Source organism: Tachypleus tridentatus, chromosome 7 (genome assembly GCF_004210375.1).
Source record: "Tachypleus tridentatus isolate NWPU-2018 chromosome 7, ASM421037v1, whole genome shotgun sequence".
In the NCBI taxonomy this organism is placed as follows: domain Eukaryota; kingdom Metazoa; phylum Arthropoda; class Merostomata; order Xiphosura; family Limulidae; genus Tachypleus; species Tachypleus tridentatus.
The window spans coordinates 163,680,122-163,701,361 of NC_134831.1; the positions used below are offsets into that span (position 1 = coordinate 163,680,122).

The following is a 21,240-nucleotide window of genomic DNA, read 5'->3' on the forward strand; positions in this document are numbered from 1 at the left end:
TGGTCTACTGGGTCTGCATGGTTCTGTTAGTTACACTTATTTGTTAACTTTAACTGAAAACATACCCCTCAGTCTTTACGTAGTAACAAATGAATTTCTTTAAAATCACAATATAATGCAAACAAGCCAGTTCATTAGAAAGTGAATTTATATCATGTCAACTCTTCTATAACCTGGTTCTTGACATTCTTTTCAACCAACTCAACATTTTGTTCCTTACCAGGCTTACCATCACTTTGTTTAGCATAAAAAGAAGTCTAGGAAATTTAAGAGGTCAAGTATGATTTTTTTTTTTTTTCCTTCTTCTCTTTTCTTTCTTTTAAACCCCATTTATACTTATAAACTGGGGGTACATTTTCAGAAGTTTTAACGTTTAAACTTAGGGATAGAAAACAATGTAATTTCAACTTCACTTCAGAAAGTCACTTTATACCTGATCAACAAACCAACCTGGAACACCACATGTATTGTGAGAAAGTTACACCTGAGCCATTATAAACTGGTAAAAAATTTTTTAAAACAAACAAACATCGTTCTTAGCAGAAATATTTAATACTATATGACATGTCCCTGTCTTTTGTAATACTCAAATATTGTTACAAGGGGGATGGGGAATGAGCTTTCAACATTATTTACAACCTTAGAACAGTGTCAGTGTTTACATCTGACAACTTTAACAAGGGTTATCAAACATGTTCCCATGATTTTATGTATCCAAAATTTACTAATAACCTTGTCAAAATATGGCATCATTGCTTCAGTAACAAAATAACTGTCCCAAATACTCTTCATTTTAAAGAGGAAGGTATAAATTATTGTCAAAACATCGTCTTTACTAATACTCTAATTGTTACAATGTGCCATCAATAATATCTGCAATGCTTGACAGTAGAGGAAGTCCAGTTTGCCTCTTCAACTTAAGGCCTGACCTTGAGCCAAGCAAGACAAACCAAGCCCCCAGGCATCACAGGCCTTGACGCATTGCCCCATCTGCCCCACACTAATTCCACCTCTATTTATATCACATTATTGAAATGTAAGTGCCATAACTATTTGCTTAAAATGTGCCTTTTCATAAGAATAATTATGTTATCCAATTTAAAGTAAGTTAAGGTAAAACAAAAATCAAATGAGTAAGATGTTATACTGAAGTCCACAATTAAAAATACAAACCTGAAGATGGTTTAAGTCCATAAACACCATTAAAAAAAGCTGGAATACGGATGCTTCCTCCAATGTCAGATCCAATACTAATAACTGATCCAGCAACACCTAACAGACATCCCTCCCCTCCTAGTCAGTCAAGGGAAAACAAAACAGAAATATTAGTGAATGAAAATGTTAATGTTATATAGTAACAACACTGAAATAATTATAATCATCAACATAAAATAAATTGTCTTGAGTATCAAATACATATTTTATAGGTTTAGTTCAAATCAGTTCTTTCAATATCATTCCCTCATCTTCATGTGTTCAGCTCTATTTCTCTATATAAAATAAAACTAAACAGTTTGAATTTCTATAATGTGCTGACCAATAAAGCCACATATTAAACGCAGCTTTCACTAAGTAAATACGTCTGTCAGCATTTGAAATCATTCATCCAGTAAGTAATTATTAAAATGTTGTATTTTCTGTCATTAGACAAAATACCCATTATAAGAAATAGCATATGTTATGCATACAATACCACAAACTTTGTCAGTAATTTGAAAACACCCTTACTCAAAACCATTCTAAATAATTGTTCAAAAATTAATATCTCGAGAAAGCTTTGTTAGTGAGAAGAAAATCTCAAAATTTCATCTGCACATATGCCGGGCCGCTTAGCATGTGACTGTTGTCCACCAATAATAATGTGCTATCTACAGTGGTGCAGCTAGCTCCCTCTGTTATTCCTACTCTATCCTAACTTTTCTGAAAAGGCAGACTTGAAAATAAGAACACCAGTAGTTGGGAGAGACTGATAAGTATCTATCGGAAATAACTTTTTCTTACACTAAAAATGTAACTTCAAATAAATAAATCTTGCCTTCTCTCACACAAAGCTAGAATCCCACATTTCAAAGATGGAGAGGCCAGTATAGGCCCTCAATGTTGAAACCAAACCAAAAGTAACTGCCAAGAATGAACAAATGTGTTTCAAAATGAGACCAAAGCACACATCAGGAAACACACTAGATCTGGGCCCAGCATGGCCAAGTGGTTAAGGAGCTTGACTTGTAATCTGAGAGCTGCAAGGTTGAATCCTCGTTGCACCATATATGCTCGCCCTCTCAGCTGTGGGGCATTATAAAGTGATGGTCAATCCTACTATTTGTTTGTAAGAGAGTAGCCCAAGAGCTGGCAGTGGGTGGTGATGATAACTACCTGCTTTCCCTCTAGTCTTACACTGCTAAATTGGGGAGAGCTAATGCAGGTAACCCTCGTGTAACTTTGTTAGTTTATTTTTGAATTTTGAATTTGGTGCAAACACTACATTTGGAGCAGATATGCTCTTCACCCTTGAAGTTGGAAACAAGTCTGATACAGATAGAAAAAAGGACGTACATGAATGTAATTCATTTGGAGATGCATTATTCACAGTAAAATATAAACAGAATTATTATACATTCAGAACCTCAACAGTACAGACAAAGTTCCATAACTTATCCTCAGCATTAGGAGGTTGGAAATCAAAACAGATAAATATAAATATAGTGTAATATACACAGAGTGGCTAAGGCATGTGAACCATGTTACATATACTCATCAACCACAACCATAAGTAAACAGAATTTTATATGTAATATAACTAGAACTCCCAAGAGGAAGTTGGTAGTCAGCTGAGACCAGACAAACTTTCCAAACCACCATAAGAAAAAGTACAGTAAACCAAAACTGGCACTGCCCCAACTCAACAGTATAAATAGGGAACTATCAGTAATCAGTATTATGAGCAGATATCAAAACTCATCCATTCAAAAATACAAAGAAGAAACATTCTGCATTCAGAGTTATGAGAAGAACATGGAACATACTCAATTGCAGGAACAATGTATATATATCTCATTGCCAGTTTTAAGATATGGACTACGTCTTCCACATTCAACCACAGGAGCAGGTAAAATACCTCCTGCAACTGAAATTAATAAGAAGAGGTGGATGGTGGCTAACTGCAGGAAGAGGGTGTTGTCATCTCAAACTAAGTATAATGAAGAGGATCCTGCATAAGCTGGTTCAACCGACAGTTTTCCACCTGGGAAAAGAATCCAGGGGATGTGGAAGGAGGGAAATCAGCTTTCTCCTTTTCTCACTGAGAGGAAAATAATGAGCATGTATGGTAAATTAAAATTTTACAATGCACTCAGGAGTAAGCCTCCACAAGCCACCATCTAAGAACTCCCTTGTTCCACTGGATGAAAAACAAGAGTGGAGGTGGGAGAGAATGTGGTGAGGAATCCAGTTCAACAAACTAGAAGAAGAACAATGGGTATTCACAAGTCTCATTTTGAAGAGCAGACCAACTCCAATTTATTTAATCAAAAGGTCAGCAGGAACTGGCAGAAATCCACTTTTGCTTCACTAATGAAGTCCATGAGTGACAGTTTACCCTTAAGTGAAATATACTGATATCTAAAAAAACATGTTTATATTACTGGGTATGTCACCAGTGATCTTTCAGAACACTCCTTTTCTACAGTGAGCATTATAATGCAGTCAGTAAAAGTGCAGGTTTGGGTTCACAGCATAACTGACCAGACAATACCCACTATGGAGTAGAAATCCATTATAAATGGTTAAAAGAGTCTGAAAACAAAACAAATGAAATGAATTAATAAAACTTACCCTCATCAAAGGTGAACAGGTGTATGTATAACTTCCACAAGAGGAAGATAATAACCATAGGATAATGACACAGCAAGATCGTGCAGATAGTAAGCAATGAAGGCATTGGGAATAGTCTACACTGTGGCCTGAAATATCTTCAATGACTGATTGATTGATTGATTGATTTAGTGTTTTATGGCACAAAGCAGCGAGGCTATCTGCGCCAGACATTCGGTAAAAATGTAAAAAATAAAAAATAAATAAATAAATAAATGTAGTAATAGACATAAATGGAAATGAAGGTAAAACAAAAAAGTATAAAACCAATGTTGATACCTAGTCTACAAATGTTAAGATAGAAGGCAGAGTATAAGAAGTTGTAAGGTATTTACTCTAGCAAAAAGGTAATGATCATAACCTGCCAGGAAGACTAACAGGTAAGTTCAAGAACCACCGTCAGTCACCTGAAGTTGGTCTTTCCAGTCCTGGTTCTGGGTTATGTGTCATAGCAACCAGTATCAAAATGTAAAAGAATAGAAGTTTTAAAAGATACATAGAAAATTGTAACAATGAGTAGCCAAATGTCCAGTAAAAAGATAAAGTCAAGTAAATGGAGTAAAATTTGTAAAAGTAAATGAAGGTAAAAACAAAACAGCAATTAAAACAGAAAATGGTGTAAAAACCAATGGTGACATCCAGTCTTCAAAGTTGTAAAATATTTACTCTAGCAAAATGGTAATGATCATAACCTGCCAGGAAGACTAACAGGTAAGTTCAAGAACCACCGTCAATCACCTGAAGTTGGCCTTTCCAGTCCTGGTTCAGGGTTATGTGTCATAGCAGCTATTATCAAAATGTAAAAGAATAAAAGTTTTAAAAGACACTCCGTAAAATCGTAATAATGAGTAGCCAAATGTCCAGTAAAATGATAAAGTCAAGTAAATGGAGTAAAATTTGTAAAAGTAAATGAAGGTAAAAACAAACAGCAATTAAAACAGAAAATGGTGTAAAAACCAATGGTGACATCCAGTCTTCAAAGTTGTAAAATATTTACTCTAGCAAAATGGTAATGATCATAACCTGCCAGGAAGACTAACAGGTAAGTTCAAGAACCACCGTCAATCACCTGAAGTTGGCCTTTCCAGTCCTGGTTCAGGGTTATGTGTCATAGCAGCTATTATCAAAATGTAAAGAATAAAAGTTTTAAAAGACACTACGCAAAATCGTAATAATGAGTAGCCAAATGTCCAGTAAAATGATAAAGTCAAGTAAATGGAGTAAAATTTGTAAAAGTAATTGAAGATAAAAGCAAAACGGCAATTAAAACAGAAAATGGCGTAAAAACCAATGTTGACATCCAGTCAACAAAGTTGTAAAGAACTACCTGTAGCAGAATGGTAATGATCATAACCCGCCAGGAAGACTAACAGGTAAGTATAAAAACCACTGTCAGTCACCTGAAGTTGGTCTTTCCAGTCCAGGTTCCGGGTTATGAGTCAATATGGCCAGTACTAAAAAGTTAAGTAGTAAAAGTGTGAAATGATATGCAGCAAAAGTATAATAACAACTCGCCACGACGACTAACGAGTAGTTCAAACACATAGTTCAAACAGTAGCGTTAGTCACCTGAAGTTGGCCTTTCCAGTCCTGGTGTCGAGTTATTTAATGTTCTGGCCATTGTCCAATGTCAAATTGAAGAAGAGAGATTAAAACTGTAAAAAAGGAACCACAATTAAAAAAGTGTAATGAATAAATATGCAACATTTAAATGAGATCAAAAAGATTAATGGCCATTAAAAAATTAAAAACATTATCAAGGTGGACAGAGTCACCATCACCAATAACTCTGTCCAATGTTACAGACTGACCCTGGGAAAAAATATGTTCAAAATATTACCGTCGTTGAGAATTGTAACGATGGCAAGAGAGTAAAACGTGGCTGATAGTGATTTGAGTGTTACACAAACTACACATTGGTGCATCAGTTCCAGATAAAAGAAAATGATGAGTTAAAAAACTGTGACCAATGCGTAGCCTAGTGAGAACAACTTCCTCCTTATGAACTTTATGGAAGCTAGATGGCCAAAGTCCAATTTTGGGTTTGATTTGAAAAAGTTTGTTGTCACGTTGCTCACTCCAAGTGGACTGCCAGCTGGCATGGAGCCGAGCCTTGAAGACAACACCATAGTCCATGTAACGGAATAGACATAGGAGTGATGGTGCTGAAGCAGACATATTTAGCTGCCATGTCTGCAAGCTCGTTCCATGAATACCAACATGGCCTGGTATCCAGAAAAACTGGATTGAAGTAGCTGCTAATGAGAAATGGGCCAGTCGGTTTTGAATATCAGCGAAAATAGGATGTGAGCTAACATGTAGCGATTCCAAGGCAAGTATAGAACTAAGCAAATCAGTATAAATAGTGCAGTTGGAGTACTGCTCAGCTGCAATATGATCCAGGGCAAGAGATATGGCATACAGTTCAGCAGTGAACACAGAAGCTGTAGAAGGGATTCTGCACACAACTACTGACCCATAGCAAACCACAGCAGAGCCCACTGAATTACCTGATTTGGAACCATCTGTATAAATGGGAAGTGAATGATTGTTTGAAAGATATTCATTGAATAAAAGACGGTACTTCCAATCTGGAGTATCTGCCTTTTTTAGGTGACTGAAAGAAAGGTCACATTTGGGGGCTGTAATAAGCCATGGTGAAATGGGCCAACCTGTGGAATCTGCAATGTTATCCAAGGACAGACCCAATTCATGCAACTGCACCCGGATGCGAAGGCCAAACGGAGCAATGACAGATCGTCTCTTCTGAAAAAGTACTGCCCACCAAGGAAGGAAAACACATTTCCAGGTAAGATGCTTTGGTATGGAATGAAGTTTTGAAGTATATTGTAAAGATAGTTGCAAACGGCGAAGGTGTAGAGAAGGTTCATGAGATTCAATGTATATACTTTGAACTGGAGAGGTACGGAAAGCCCCAGTGCAGAGTCGAAGTCCTTGGTGATGAATGGGGTCCAGCATCTTTAAGGCCAAGGGTCTGGCAGAGCCATAGACCATTGATCCATAATTGAGTTTCGATCTAATAAGAGCACGATATACCTTTAACATTGAACAGAGATCTGCCCCCCAACTGGTAGAAGAAAGAACATGGAGGATGTTCAGTGCTCTTGTGCATTTGACTCGAATCTGCTTTAAGTGTGGTATAAAGGTCAGCTTATGGTCAAAGATAAGCCCCAAGAACTTGGTCTCTAGGACCACTGGCAGCAAAACTTCACCGATATGAAGTTCAGGATCAGGGTGTATACCCCGTCGACGGCAAAAGTGCATGCATACAGTTTGGAGAGAGAGAAATTAAAGCCGTTTGCCAGAGTCCACTTCCGTACACAATTGAGGGCGGTTTGTAGTTGCCGCTCAATATATCTCATGTTTGACGACTGACATGAGATGTGAAAGTCGTCGACATACAGCCCATTCGCAACAGTGAGAGGGAGTTGTTCAGTGATGGCATTTATCTTTACACTGAAGAGTGTAACACTCAATACACAGCCTTGAGGGACTCCAAGTTCCTGTACAAAAGAATGTGAAAGTGTCGAACCCACACGAACTTGGAATCTCCTGTCCATTAAAAATTTTTTAATAAACATGGGTAGATGGCCACGTAACCCATATGTATGGAAGTCTCGCAAAACGCCATACCTCCATGTTGTGTCATAAGCCTTCTAAAGGTCAAAGAATATTGATACAAGATGTTGGCAGTTGAGAAAGGCTTCTCTGATAGATGTTTCAAGACGAATTAGGTGGTCTGTGGTGGAGTGCTGTCGACGGAACCCACACTGGGTAGGTGAGAGGAGGTTGTTTGATTCAAGGAACCAAACAAGACGAGCATTAACCATCCTTTCTAATGTCTTACAGAGACAGCTCGTCAAAGCAATTGGACGGTAGTTTGAAGGAATCTTGGGGATCTTTCCCTGGCTTAGAGAAGGGTAAAATAATAGCCTCGCGCCAGGCATCAGGAAAAACATTCTCCTGCCAGATCCGGTTGAAAACAATCAGAAGGACATCAAGAGAAGCAGGAGATAGATGGTGCAGCATGTCATAATGAATATCATCAGGTCCAACAGACGTACTGGCAGACCGATGAAGGGCCATTTTTTAGTTCCACCAGGGTAAAGGGAAAATTATAGTCAAAGAAACAGTCAGTTCGAAACGAAAGAGGTGATTGCTCTGCCCGAGTCTTGATGGCCAGGAAGGTGGAGGAACAAGCAGAAGTGCTAGATACCCGGCAAAAGCTTTCACCTAGAGTGTTAGCGATGTTCGAACATCAGTCACCTCCTGACCATCAGAGAGTAAGATCGAGAGGGGGATAGAATTGTAGTGTCCATTAACCTTTCGAATCCTGTCCCATATGATCTTGGAACTGGTGGTAGAAGATATGCTGGTTGTGAACTTAATCCAAGATTCCTTCTGGCTTTGACATCTTACCCACCTAGCATGTGCACGGGCCCGTTGGAAAGCAACCTGGTTTGAGAGTGTGGGATATCTACGAAAAGTATCTTAGGCCCGCTTTTGAGCCTTCCATGCTAAGTGGCAAGCAGGATTCCACCACGGACGAGGATATCGTGGAAAACGTGTCGAGGTTTTAGAAATACACTGAGCAGCTGCATGTGGAATACAGTCAGTTACCTCTGCTACACAGTCGTCTATTCATGGCTGATTTACGATGGCAGGATCAAGTTCTGCGAGATCAGTGAAAGTGGACCAGTCTGCCTGATCCAGCTTCCACTGGGGCACGCGGGTAGGGTGGCATCGACCACGGCCAGTCTCTCTCAAAAGGATCGGAAAATGATCACTGCCTAGTGGATTACTGTCAACCCTCCATGAAAAATGGGAGAATAATGAAGGGGAGAAAACTGAGAGATCAATAGTGGTAAAGGACTGACTAGGTGCATGAAAGTAAGTGGGACAAACAGTATTGAAAAGAGAAAGATTGTAATCAGAGAGCATCCGCTCTACAGATCGGCCCCTCCCATCAATAATAGCACTTCCCAGAGGGATGATGTCCATTAAAATCTAGGATTAGAAATGGAGATGGAAATTGTTCAACAAGAGCATCAAGATCTGATTGATCATATGTCTCTCCAGGGGACACGTACAGAGAACAAACAGTGATGGTATGACCCAAGGAAACACGGATGGCTACAGCCACTAAGGGTGTGTTGAGTGACAAAGACAGGGTGGGCACGTGTTGATCAACCAACAGTGCCACCCCTCCATGTACTCGACCATCACACAACCTGTCATTTTTGTACAGAGAAAACTGCCGAATGCAGACGGTATCAGCAGTTTTGAGAAATGTTTCTTGTAAAGAAAGACAAACAGGATGGTAGGAAGCAATCAGCGTTTTGATATCATCCAGATTAGAACGTAAACCTCGACAGTTCCACTGTATCAAGGTGGCCATTTTTAAGAAGGGGTAGGTGAAGTGGCTGGAGAGCCATTCGGTTTACGACCACGTCTTTTTTCTTTACTGTCTTTAGTCGGAGGAGGTCTATCAACCTCCATGGATCCGGGTTGGGTGGGCCGGTTTTTGTTATTGGAAGGGGAATTCAGTGACTGAGGACGCGAACGAATAATTGTTTTGTCTCTTGTGGTGGGAGAAAAAGATGTATCAGAAGAAATGCCTGTATTTGAAACTGAAGGACGTGGATCTTGAAATTTGTTGAAAGGAATGGGAGGAACAGAGATGGGTGTGGAAGTCGATTCATCAACCTTTTTAACCACGGAGGTCAAAAGATCTTTTCATTTGTTTTGAAAACCATTCTCTTGGAGGCACAGAGAGATCTGTCTGCAATCCCACTGTAGTTGTGGAATGAAGTGCAGCAGCATATGTCCGAGATGGAGTTGTGGACAGCAATTTCCGAGCCTCAGGATAGCTAATGTTATGTGTCGTTTTCAAACGCTGCACCTCTTTTTCCTCCAACCATTTTGGGCAAGAATGAAAGTAAGAGGGGTGAGAACCATTGCAGTTTACGCAACGTGGGTTCATTTCACAGTCATAGGCATCATGGTCCTTGCCTCCACGACGAGCACATGTCAGGGAACCACGACAAGATGTCTTTGAGTGGCCAAATCTCTGACATTGGAAACATCAAAGAAGGTTTGGTATGTATGGCCGAACCCTGCAAATGAGATAACCTGCCCTGATGGTGGCAGGTGCGCGTGATGAAGTAAATGTTAAAACAAGGGTATTTGTTAGCAGTGTAACTCCATCTTTGCGAGTGGAGATGTGCCTTACTGCAGAAACTCCTTGAGTGGAGAGACCAGCAAGAATCTCTGACTCGGGGACGTTCTTTAAATCCCTCTCAACAATAACTCCTCGTGATGAATTCATGGTAGCATGAGGGGTAAACTCAATATGTACATCCCCAATTGCCTTTGAATTCAAGAGGAGTTCACTGTGTTGGGATGTGGATGTTTCAACCAATATGTCACCAGATCGAAGTTTATTTACTGATTTTGGAGAGCCAGCAAGTCCCTCTAGTCCCTTTTGAATTAAAAAAAGGGACATTTGCCCTAAAGGTTTTTCCAAAAGAGAATGTAATATAAGAAAATGAGGTACGTGTGTTACTGATGTTGAAGATTGCTGTTCTGAGTATTCAAGACGTGGTCGCTTACCCATTGACTGTTTTTTTACAATTTTATTTACATTTTTTAGAGGATCCATAGGAAAAAGAAAAAATTTCAGTACCCACTGACCCCACCCACCATGGAGCCCTACAAGGGGACGCACTACAAAGTCACGCAAGGACAATGCAGCAACGCCAGGGTTTCGTGAGCACTATACCCAAACACCAGCATCAAGCACAATGTCCACAACACCCATTGAGAACTTCCAACACTGGTACTTGGTTGACTCTAGCCCAAGTGGACCAGCCGATTGACCCAAGGGGGGCCACCCAAAGGCCGCCCGTCTACAGGAATTCGAGGCCAAAGTGGTGTGTTAGGGTTGGACCCCTCAACCACCAGAATCCTCTCCTCCCCTTCACAGGTCGCCACGCACGGCAAACATGTGGGTGGATGTTTAGATCCCAGAGAAGGTAACCAGATAGAACAGAACCTTCCCTGGGAGGTCCCCTCACCACGTACAGGAATCCTCACCGAGGGGATCTTCAATGGTGAGATGACAAATCTGATGAGAAGAAACATTGTAGATATGGTGACCTTCCAAGGATAAGTCTGAATACACCAATCCAATAATCTGATGAATCCAACCATCAAGTATAACAGTGGATAAAGCATGGTAAATGGAAGGATTGGTTGGTTGGTGTTTTACGGTGCAAAGCAAGAAGGCTATCTGCACCAAACAATCAGTTAAAAAAAAAAAAAAAGTAAAATTATTAAATTTGTAAAAATGAATCAAGATAAAACAAAGTTTAATTTTTGAATTAAAAACTTAAATAGCATTAAGTCCAATTTTTAAATCTAGTTTACAGCAGTAAGAGAGAGTGTAAAGTAATAAGTTTTAAAAGACTTTCTGTAGCATAATTCTTTATTATTATAACTCATCAGGATGGCTAACAGGTACATTCAAACATCATCAGTCACCTGAAGTTGGCCTTTCTAGTCCTGGTTGAGTTATTTGACATCATGGCCATTTTCTAATTTTGTAGGACAATAGCCTGGTGCCAGGCATCAGGAAAAACAAATTATCTTACCAAATCCAGTTAAAAACAACTAGAGAAGAGCAAAAGAAGCAGGAGAAAGATGGCACAGCATCTCACAGGGTATATCATCAGGTACAGCCAATGTACTGCCAAATTGACGAAGAAATGGTTTGAGTTCCACCAATGTAAAAGAATGATTATACTCACAGAGACGACCAGCTTGCAAGCAAAGAAGCAATCACTCTGCTCGAGTCTTAATGGCTAAGAAGGTGTAGAATGAAGCAAAAGTTCTAGAAACCTGGCTGAAACATTTGCTGAGAATACTGATGATGCTCTGGGCAGCAGCAACTTCCTGGACAGAGAGCAAGATTGAAAAGGTGACAGAATTATACTACCCACTGACCTTCCAAATCTTGTCCCATATGACTTTGGAATTGATGGTAGAAGACATGATGGTTGTAAATTTAATCACAAGATTCCTTTTGGCTTTGACATTTTTCCCACTGAGCATGTGCACTGACCCACTGAAAAGCAATGCAGTTTCAAAGTGTGGGATACCCATGAAAGGTATGCCATACAGTCATCTATCAATGGCTTACAGACCACAGCAGGATCAAGTTCTGGGAGAGAGGAGTGAAAGAGGGCACGTGAATCTGGTGGAATTGACCATTGCCAGTCTCTATCAAAATGAAAGGAAAATGATCACTGCCCCATGGGTTACTGTCAACCCTCCATGAAAAGTGAGAGAACAGTGAAAGGGAGCAGGCCAAGAGATGAAAGCAGTAAAAGAATGACTAGGTGCATGAAAATAAGTATAAGAACCTGTATTGAAGAGAGAAATATTGTGATTTGAGAGCATACACTCTATGGAGCAACTCTTCCCATCAATATCAGTGCCTCCCCAGAGGAGATTATGTCCATTAAAGTCCACCAGCATTAAAAAGGGAAACAGCAACTGTTCAATGATAGCATCAAGGTGTGATTGATCATAGGCCACTCCAAGAAACAGGCAGAAAGAACAAACAATAATAGTACAACCCAAGGAAACATGGATGACTAAGACCTCCAAGAATGTGTTGAGTGGCAAAAAAAGGGTGAGCACATGCTAATCAATTAACAGTGCCTCCACTCCATGCACTCAATCACATAACCTGTCATTTTTCTACAAAGAAAACTTCCAAAAGGTGACAGTATCAGCAGATTACAGCAACTAAGGTTGTGAACAAATGATCACTCTGCATCTCAGGACTAGAGAAAAAGATCAATTCAAGGAAATGCCCAAACCCAGAACCAAAGGAAGTGGATCTTGGGATCTGCTAAAAGGAATGGTAGGGACAGAGATGGGTGTTAATGTGGATTCATCAACTTTCTTACACATGAAGGGCAAAAGACTTTTCACATGGTTCGAAAATAATTCTTTCAGAGGCACAGAGAGATCTGAACTTCCACTGTAGCAGTGGAACAAAGTGCAGCAGCATACATCTGAGATGGAGTAGTGAAAAGAACATCTGTGCCTATGGGTAAGAAATGTTGTGAACCGTTTTCAAACACTGTACTTCTCTCTCTTCCACCCACCTACAGCATAACAAAAGTAAGATGGGCGAGAGCCACTACAATTAACACAGTGAGGATCTATCTCACACTCATAAGCATCGCGGTCTTTGCCACTGCAACAAGCACACATCAAGGAACCACCACATGATATCTTTGAGTGACTGAACTGCTAAAGCTGGAAACTAAGAGGGTTTGAAATATATGGCTGTACCTTGTAATTCAGATAATTTGCCTTAATGGTGAGAGGTGGACGTGTTGATGCAAACATCAAAAATAGGACATTTGTCTGCATCCTAATTTCTTCTTTGCGAGTGGAAATACACCTCACTGCAGAAACTCCTTGGGTGGAGGAACTAGTAAAAATCCCTGACTCAGGAATGTTCTTCAGGTCTATCTCAACAATAACTTGTGACAAATTCAAATTAGCATGGAGAGTAACCTTTATGGGTATATCCCCAATGGCATTTTTAAAAGTAAGAGGAGTTCACTATGTTTAGGAGTAGATGTTTCCACCAGTGTCACCAGAACGACGCTTTTTGACTGACATAGGAGAGCCAGTAAACCCCTCTAGTCCCTTCTGAATAAAAAAAAGGAAACTTTTGCCCTAAAGGTTTTTCTGAAAGAGAATTTTGTATCAAAAAAATGAAGTACAGTCTTCAAGACATGGTTGTTTATCTATGGTCTATTTTTTCACTATTTTATTTTGATTTTCATTTGGAGGATCCATAACAACAACAAATTTTCAATGCCCACTGACCCCACACACCATAGAACGAACCCCTACGAGAGGATGTACTACAATGCCAAACAAGGACACTGCAGCAATGCCAGGGTTTCAAGAATACTATACCCAAACACCAGTATCAGATCAATGTCCACAACACCTGTTGAGAACATCCAACACTGGTACTTAGTTGACCCTAGCCTAAGTGGACCAGCCATTTGAACCTAGTGGGGGACACTCCAAGGCTAAATGTCTTCAGGAATTTAAAACTGAAGTGGTGTGTTAGGATTGGACCCCTCAACCACCAGGATCCTCTCCTCCCCTTCACGGGCACCATGCATAGCAAACACGTGGATGGATATTTATATACCAGAAGAGGTAAAATGAAAAAACAGAACCTTCTCTGAAAGATCCCCTCACCACATACAGGAATCTACACCAAGTGGCAAAGTGTCAGGCACCAACTATTTGGTACCTGACACTTTGCATCTGCTGGCTAGCAGAGACAGCAATTGAATCTTGGTAGTGTCAGTTTGTGTTTTAGTGAATACTCCTGAAGGAACTGTAAAGTTAATCATTGACTGTCTAATTAATTAAAAACCATTTATCTCTTCTGTGCTGAGAGAAATGCATCACACACACAATTGCTTGAAATACTCAATGCTATAGAAAATAAACTTACTGTTGTTGTATTAATGTGCACAACTATTGTGCACCTGAAAATCTTCCCACAGATCTCAGTGTTATGGTATTAAACAACTTCTAATGCATATAATACATAATATAAAGAATACTGATATGCATTAATCTTGGAATTTGATTTAAGTTGCATTTGAACTTACAGTCCTCAAACAGAACAAAACCTGTAATGAAGATGAAATTTACTATAATTCTGAATTTTCTATGTATATCTATTCAAAATAAGGTAAGCTTTTAGTAAAATGTACAAGTCTATTGTACGTAAGAAATCAGATGTGTTACAAAAGTATTTATACTCAAAGGTATGGATTAACTGGAAACATCAGCCTGATTTGGCCTCTTACAAATTGTAATATAGTGATGTTCATGTGAAGAATAAATACTTTTGTCCACCAAACAATTTACACACTGCATTTGCCCAGGTTCCATAAACTACTCATGAGATGCTAAAAAACTGTTTTTACCACTGCTTCCTCCTACTGTCCGAGATGTATCATAAGGGTTCCTGGTTCGTCCATACAGATTATTGTTCGACTCCCACCACATGCACAACTCGCTCACGTTACTAATGGCAATTGGAATGGCTCCAGCTTTCCGTAATAATGCAACCACTTCTGCATCCTCCTCGGCTTTGACCCCTTTCCTAGACACTAATCCAGCACTCAATACTAACCCTAAAGTACAAAGAAAAACAATGAGGTGTTATAAATAATATTAAGTACCTAGAGCTTTCACATATCAAAGAGAAAAAAAAAATTCCTCAAGATGAAAAATGGCTTAGAACAATATTGATTGACTGATTTAGAGTTTTATGGCACAAAGCAGCTGGGCTATCTGCACCAAATGTCCGGTAAAAAGGTAAAAAATACATTAAATGTAGTAAAATACATGAAAGGAAATAAAGGTAAAACAAAACAAAAGTATAAAACCAATGTTGACACCTAGTCTACAATGTTAAGAGAGAAAGCAGAGTAAGAAAAGTTGTAAAGGATTTTCTCTAGCAAAATGGTAATGATCACAACCCGCCAGGAAGACTAACAGGTAAGTACAAGAACCACCGTCAGTCATCTGAAGTTGGTCTTTCCAGGGTTATGTTGTCCTAACAGCCATTATCAAAAGTTAAATAAGAAAAGTGTTAAAAGACAAAAAGCAAAATCGTAATAAAAATTAGCCAAATGTCCTGTAAAAAGGCAAAAGTAAAGTAAATGTAGTAAAATTCGTAAAAGGAAACAAAGGTGAAAACAAAACAGCAATTAAAAACAGAAAATGGCATAAAGCCAATGCTGACATCCAGTCTACAAAGTTGTAAAGGGCTTCCTCTAGCAGAATTGTAATGATCATAACCCGCCAGGAAGACTAACAGGTAAGTACAAGAACTACCGCCAGTCACCTAAAGTTAGTCTTTCCAGTCCTGGTTCCGGGTTATGTGTCATTATGGCCAGTACCAAAAAGTAAAGTAATAAGTGTTAAAAGACAGGCAGCAAAATTGTAATAACAACTTGCCAGGACGACTAACGGGTAGTTTAAACAGCAGCGTCAGTCACCTGAAGTTGGCCTTTCCAGTCCTGGTGTCGAGTTATTTAATGTTCTGGCCATTTTACAATGTCAAAGTAGAGAGATTGAGACTCCGAAAAGGGAACCACAATTAAAAAGGTGTAATGAATAAATATCAAACACTTAAATGAGGTTAAAAAGATTAATGGCCCTTAAAAAACTAAAAACTTTATCAAGGTGGACAGCGTCACCATCACCAATAACACTGTCCAATGTTACAGGCAAACCCTGGGACAGAACATGTTTAAAATAGTGCCGTTATTGAGAGTCGTAACAATGGCAAGAAAGTAAAATGTGGCTTACGGTGATTTAAGTGTCACACAAACTATACACTGGTGCATCAGTTCCAGATAAAAGAAAATGATGAGTTAAAAAACTGTGACTAATGCGTAGTCTAGTTAGTACAACTTTCTCCTTCCGAGCTTTATGGAAGCTAGACGGCCAAAGCCCAATATAGGGTTTTATTTGGAAAAGCTTGTTGTCTCGTTGCTCACTCCAAGTGGATTACCAGCTGGCATGGAGCCGAGCCTTAAATACAGGACCATAGTCCATGTACGGAATAGGCACAGTGGTGATAGCGTCGGAGCAGATAGATTTAGCTGCCGTGTCTGCAAGCTCATTCCCGCGAATACCAACGTGGCCTTGTATCCAGAAAAACTGGATAGAAGTAGATGTTAATGAGAAATGGGCCAGTCGGTTTTGAATATCAGCGAGAACAGGGTGTGAGTCAACGTGAAGTGATTCCAAGGCCAGTAGAGAACTAAGGGAGTCAGTATAAATAGTGCAGTCGGAATCCTGCTCAGCTTCAATATGATCCAGGGCAAGAGATATGGCGTACAGTTCAGCAGTGAACACAGAAGCTGTAGAGGGGATTCTGCACACAACCACCGAACTGCAACAAACCATGGCAGAGCCCACAGAATTACCTGATTTGGAACCATCCGTATAAAATGGAAAGATGTTCAGCAAATAAACGACGGTACATCCAATCGGGAGTATCTGCCTTTTTCAGATAACTTAAAGAAAAGTCACATTTGGGGGCTGTAATAAGCTATGGGGGGAATGAGCTGACCGGTGGATTCTGCAATGTCATCCAATTGCACCTGGATGCGAAGGCCAAAAGGAGCAATGGCAGATTGTCTGTTCTGAAAAAGTATGGCCCACCGAGGAAGGAAAACACAACCCCAGGTGGGATGCATTGGTAAGGAACGAAGTTCCAAAGAATATAGTAAAGACAGCTGCAAACGGCGAAGGTGCAAAGAAGGTTCATAAGATTCTAGATATAAGCCCTGAACAGGGGAGGTGCAGAAAGCTCCAGTGCAGAGTCGAAATCCTTGATGATGAATGGGGTCCAGCATTGATCCATAGTCATGTTTTGATCGAATATGAGCATGATATATCTTTAACATAGAACATCGATCCACTCCCAAACTGGCGGTAGAGAGGACATGGAGGATGTTCAGTGCTTTTGTGCATTTGACCCGTAGCTGCTTTAAGTGTGGTATAAAGGTCAGCTTATGGTCAAAGATAAGCCCCAAGAACTTGGTCTCAGGGACCACTGGCAGCAAAACTTCATCGATACGGTGTTCAGGATCAGGGTGATTACACTGTTGGCAGCAAAAGTGCATGCAAATGGTTGTAGAGAGAGAAAAATTAAAACCATTTGCTGTAGTCCACTTCAGTAAATAATTGAGGACAGTTTGTAGTTGCTGCTCAATATATCTCATGTTCAACGACTGACACGAGATGTGAAAGTCGTTGACATAGAGCCCATTCGCAACAGTGAGAGAAAGTTGTTCACTGATGGCATTTATCTTTATACTTAAAAGTGTGACACTCAAAACACAGCCCTCAGGGACCCCAAGTTCCTGTACAAAAGAACAGGAAAGTGTCAAACCCACACGAACTTGGAATCTCCTGTCCATTAAAAATTTTTTTAATAAACATGTGTAAATAGCCACGTAACCCATATATTTGGAGGTCTTGCAAAATGCCATACCTCCATGTTGTGGCATAAGCCTTCACAATGTCAAAGAATATTGATACAAGATGTTGGTATTTGAGAAAGGCTTCTCTGATTGATGTTTCAAATTAAAATGGGTGGTCCATGGTGGAGTGCTGTCGTCGGAACCCACACTGGGTGGGCGAGAGGAGGTTGTTTGATTCGAGGAACTAAACAAGTGGAGCATTAACCATCCTCTCCAAGGTCTTACAGAGACAGCTCATCAAAGCCAATAGTGCCACCCCTCCATGTACTCGTCCATCACACAGCCTGTCATTTCTGAACAGAGAAAACAGTTGAATGGTGACAGTATCAGCAGGTTTTAGAAATGTAAAGAAAGACATACAGGATGGTAGGAAGCAATCAGTGTTTTGATATCATCCAGATTATAACGTAAACCTCGACAGTTCCATTGTATCAAGGTGGCCATTTTTAATCACAGGTAGGCAAAGTGGCTGGAGAACCCTTCTGTTTACGACCACGTCTTTATTCCTTACTGTCTCTATTCGGAGGAGGTCTATCGACCTCCATAAATCCTGCCCTGGGTCGATTGGGTAGATCTTTGTTGTTGGAAGGGGATTTCAGTGACTGAGGGAGCGAACGAATAATTGTTTTGCATCTTGGGGTGGGAAAAAAAGATGTGTCAGAAGAAATGCCTGTATGTGAAACCGAAGGATGTGGATCTTGAGATTTTTTGGAATGTATGGGAGGAACAGAGATGGATGTAGAAGTCGATTCATCAACCTTTTTAACCATGGAGGTCAAAAGGCTTTTCATTTGTTTTGAAAACAATTCTCTTGGAGGCACAGAGATCTGTCTGCACTCCTACTGTAGTTGTGGAACAAAGTGCAGCAGCATATGTCCGAGATGGAGTAGCGGACAGCAATTTCCAAGCCTCAGGATAACTAATGTTATGAGTAGTTTTCAAACGCTGCACCTTTTTTTCCTCCAACCATTTTGGGCAAGAACAAAAGTAGGAAGGGTGGAAACCATTGTAATTGACACAATGTGGTTCCGTGTCACACTCATAGGGATCATGGTCCTTGCCACCACAACGAGCACATGTCAGGGAACCACGACATGACGTCTTTGAGTGGCTGAACCTCTGACATTGGGAATGTATGGCCATACCCTGCAAATTAGATACCCTGCTTTGGTGGTGGCAGGTGCACGTGGTGATGTAAATGTCAAAGCGAGGATATCTGTCGGCAAGGTAACTCCATCTTTGCAAGTGGAGATGTGCCTCACTGCAGAAACTCCTTGAGTGGAGAGAGCAGCGAGAATCTCTGACTCGGGGACGTTCTTCAAATCCCTCTCAACAATAACTCCTTATAATGAATTCAAGGTAGCATGTGGGGTAACCTGAATAGGTATATCCCCAATTGCCTTTGAATTCAAGAGAAGTTCACTGTGTTGAGATGTGGATGTTTCAACCAATGTCTTCAGATCAAAGCTTTACTGACTTTGGAGAACCAACAAGACCCTCTAGTCCATTCTGAATAAAAAAGGGGGACATTTGCCCTAAAGGTTTTTCTGAAAGAGAATGTAATATAAGAAAATGAGGTACGTGTGTTACAGATGTTGAAGATTGCTGCTCAGTCTTCAAGACGTGGTCGTTTACCTATTGACTGTTTTTTCACTATTTTATTTAAATTTTTATTAGGAGGATCCAATAGGAAAAAAGGAAAATTTCGGTACCCACTGACCCCACCCACCATGGAGCCCTACGAAGGGACGTACTACAATGTCATGCAAGGACACTGCAGCAATGCCAGGGTTTCATAAGCACTATAGCCAAACACCAGCATCAGACACAATGCCCACAACACCCGTTGAGAACTTCCAACACTGGTACTAGGTCGAATCTAGCCCAAGTGGATCATCCAACTGACTCAAAGGGGGCCACCCAAAGGCTGCCCATCTACAGGAATTCAAGGCCAAAGTTGTGTGTTAGAGTTGGACCCCTCAACCACCAGGATCCTCTCCTCCCCTTCACAGGTCGCCATGCACGGCAAACACGTGGGTGGATGTTTAGATCCCAGAGGAGGTAAACTGAAAGAACAGAATTTTCCCCTGGGAGGTCCCCTCACCACGTACAGGAATCCACACCAAGGGGTAGAACAATATAAAACATTCACCTTCCATGGAAATCTATCTTCTATTAATCTGACAAGTCTGATTTAGAAATGTAAATGCTCATCACACCAGTCCTGATAGCAGACAATCACTTACAGTTACTACCACTACATTTCAGAAGTAGTTCTTGTTGGTATACAAGTTATTCCAATGTTTTTAGTTAACAAAATGTTGGACTTTTGAGAAATTTTTCAGGAATTTTCAGAAAAGACTTTAAAAAAGCCCATCGAAGTGTTTTTTCAAGAAACAACATTGTTGTGAACTTACACACGCATGTTTTTTGCAGTATTTTTTGAAAGAGTGAACTGTAAATATAAGAAAATATTAATACCAACATCTAGACTGTTTCCATGAATACAATAAATACATTAATGTTGGAAATATGTAAAAAATGCAACAGTGAAACATCAAGACACATGGTTTATTGAAGTAGAGAAAAAAAACAAAAGTTTCTTCCAGGAGTTCAAGGGAACTATGTGCAATGTGAAACAGTAAAGATGTATGACACATTTAAAGGCAGACCAATGACAAAATTATAGTTAGTGGCTAGTTTATAAATTCTCATTAAATTTATTTCTTTGCATAGAATAAATAAACCTCAGTTATCACATTACTTTTAAGTTCTAACCCAATACATGTACTGTATGTAAATATGAAGTGACACAGTGAACCTAAGTCAGTTCAAGCACACACAGATTTTGCCATTAGGGAAATTTAAAGAACATGATTTGTTAGACTACATAAAACATAATTGTATTTTTCCAAATACTTCTCCTTAACACACAGTACACTTTCCAAGGATTTATCTGGCTTTTCTGGAAGTCAAATATCAAGGCCCAATTTATTGAATGTTTGCACAGTATTACTATACACACTTTTGGACTGCTTTATACATTAAAATATGAATATTTGGTAAATGAAGTTTTTAAAACAAATTAATACAGGTAATACTTGCATAATTTTATCTTGATAAATAATATTTCTGGTCCAGCGTGGCCAGGTGATTAAGGCACTCGACTCGTAATCCGAGGGTCGAGGGTTCTAACCCCGCCACAACAAACATGCTTGCCCTTTCAGCC

The 21,240-nt window shown here is 39.8% G+C and overlaps 1 protein-coding gene across 5 annotated transcripts in view; it reads right to left on the reverse strand.

Annotated features, from left to right (window-relative positions):
• LOC143257080 (fatty-acid amide hydrolase 2-like) overlaps positions 1-21,240 on the reverse strand; it is a 54,574-nt gene that overhangs the window by 14,746 nt on the left and 18,588 nt on the right. For all 5 annotated transcript variants that reach the window (XM_076515267.1, XM_076515265.1, XM_076515264.1 and 2 more), the window contains 2 exons: positions 14,934-15,143; positions 1,174-1,293 (listed from right to left, as the gene is read on the reverse strand). In XM_076515267.1, coding sequence (XP_076371382.1) covers positions 1,174-1,293; positions 14,934-15,143 — 330 coding nt within the window. The remainder of the gene's footprint in view (positions 1-1,173; positions 1,294-14,933; positions 15,144-21,240) is intronic.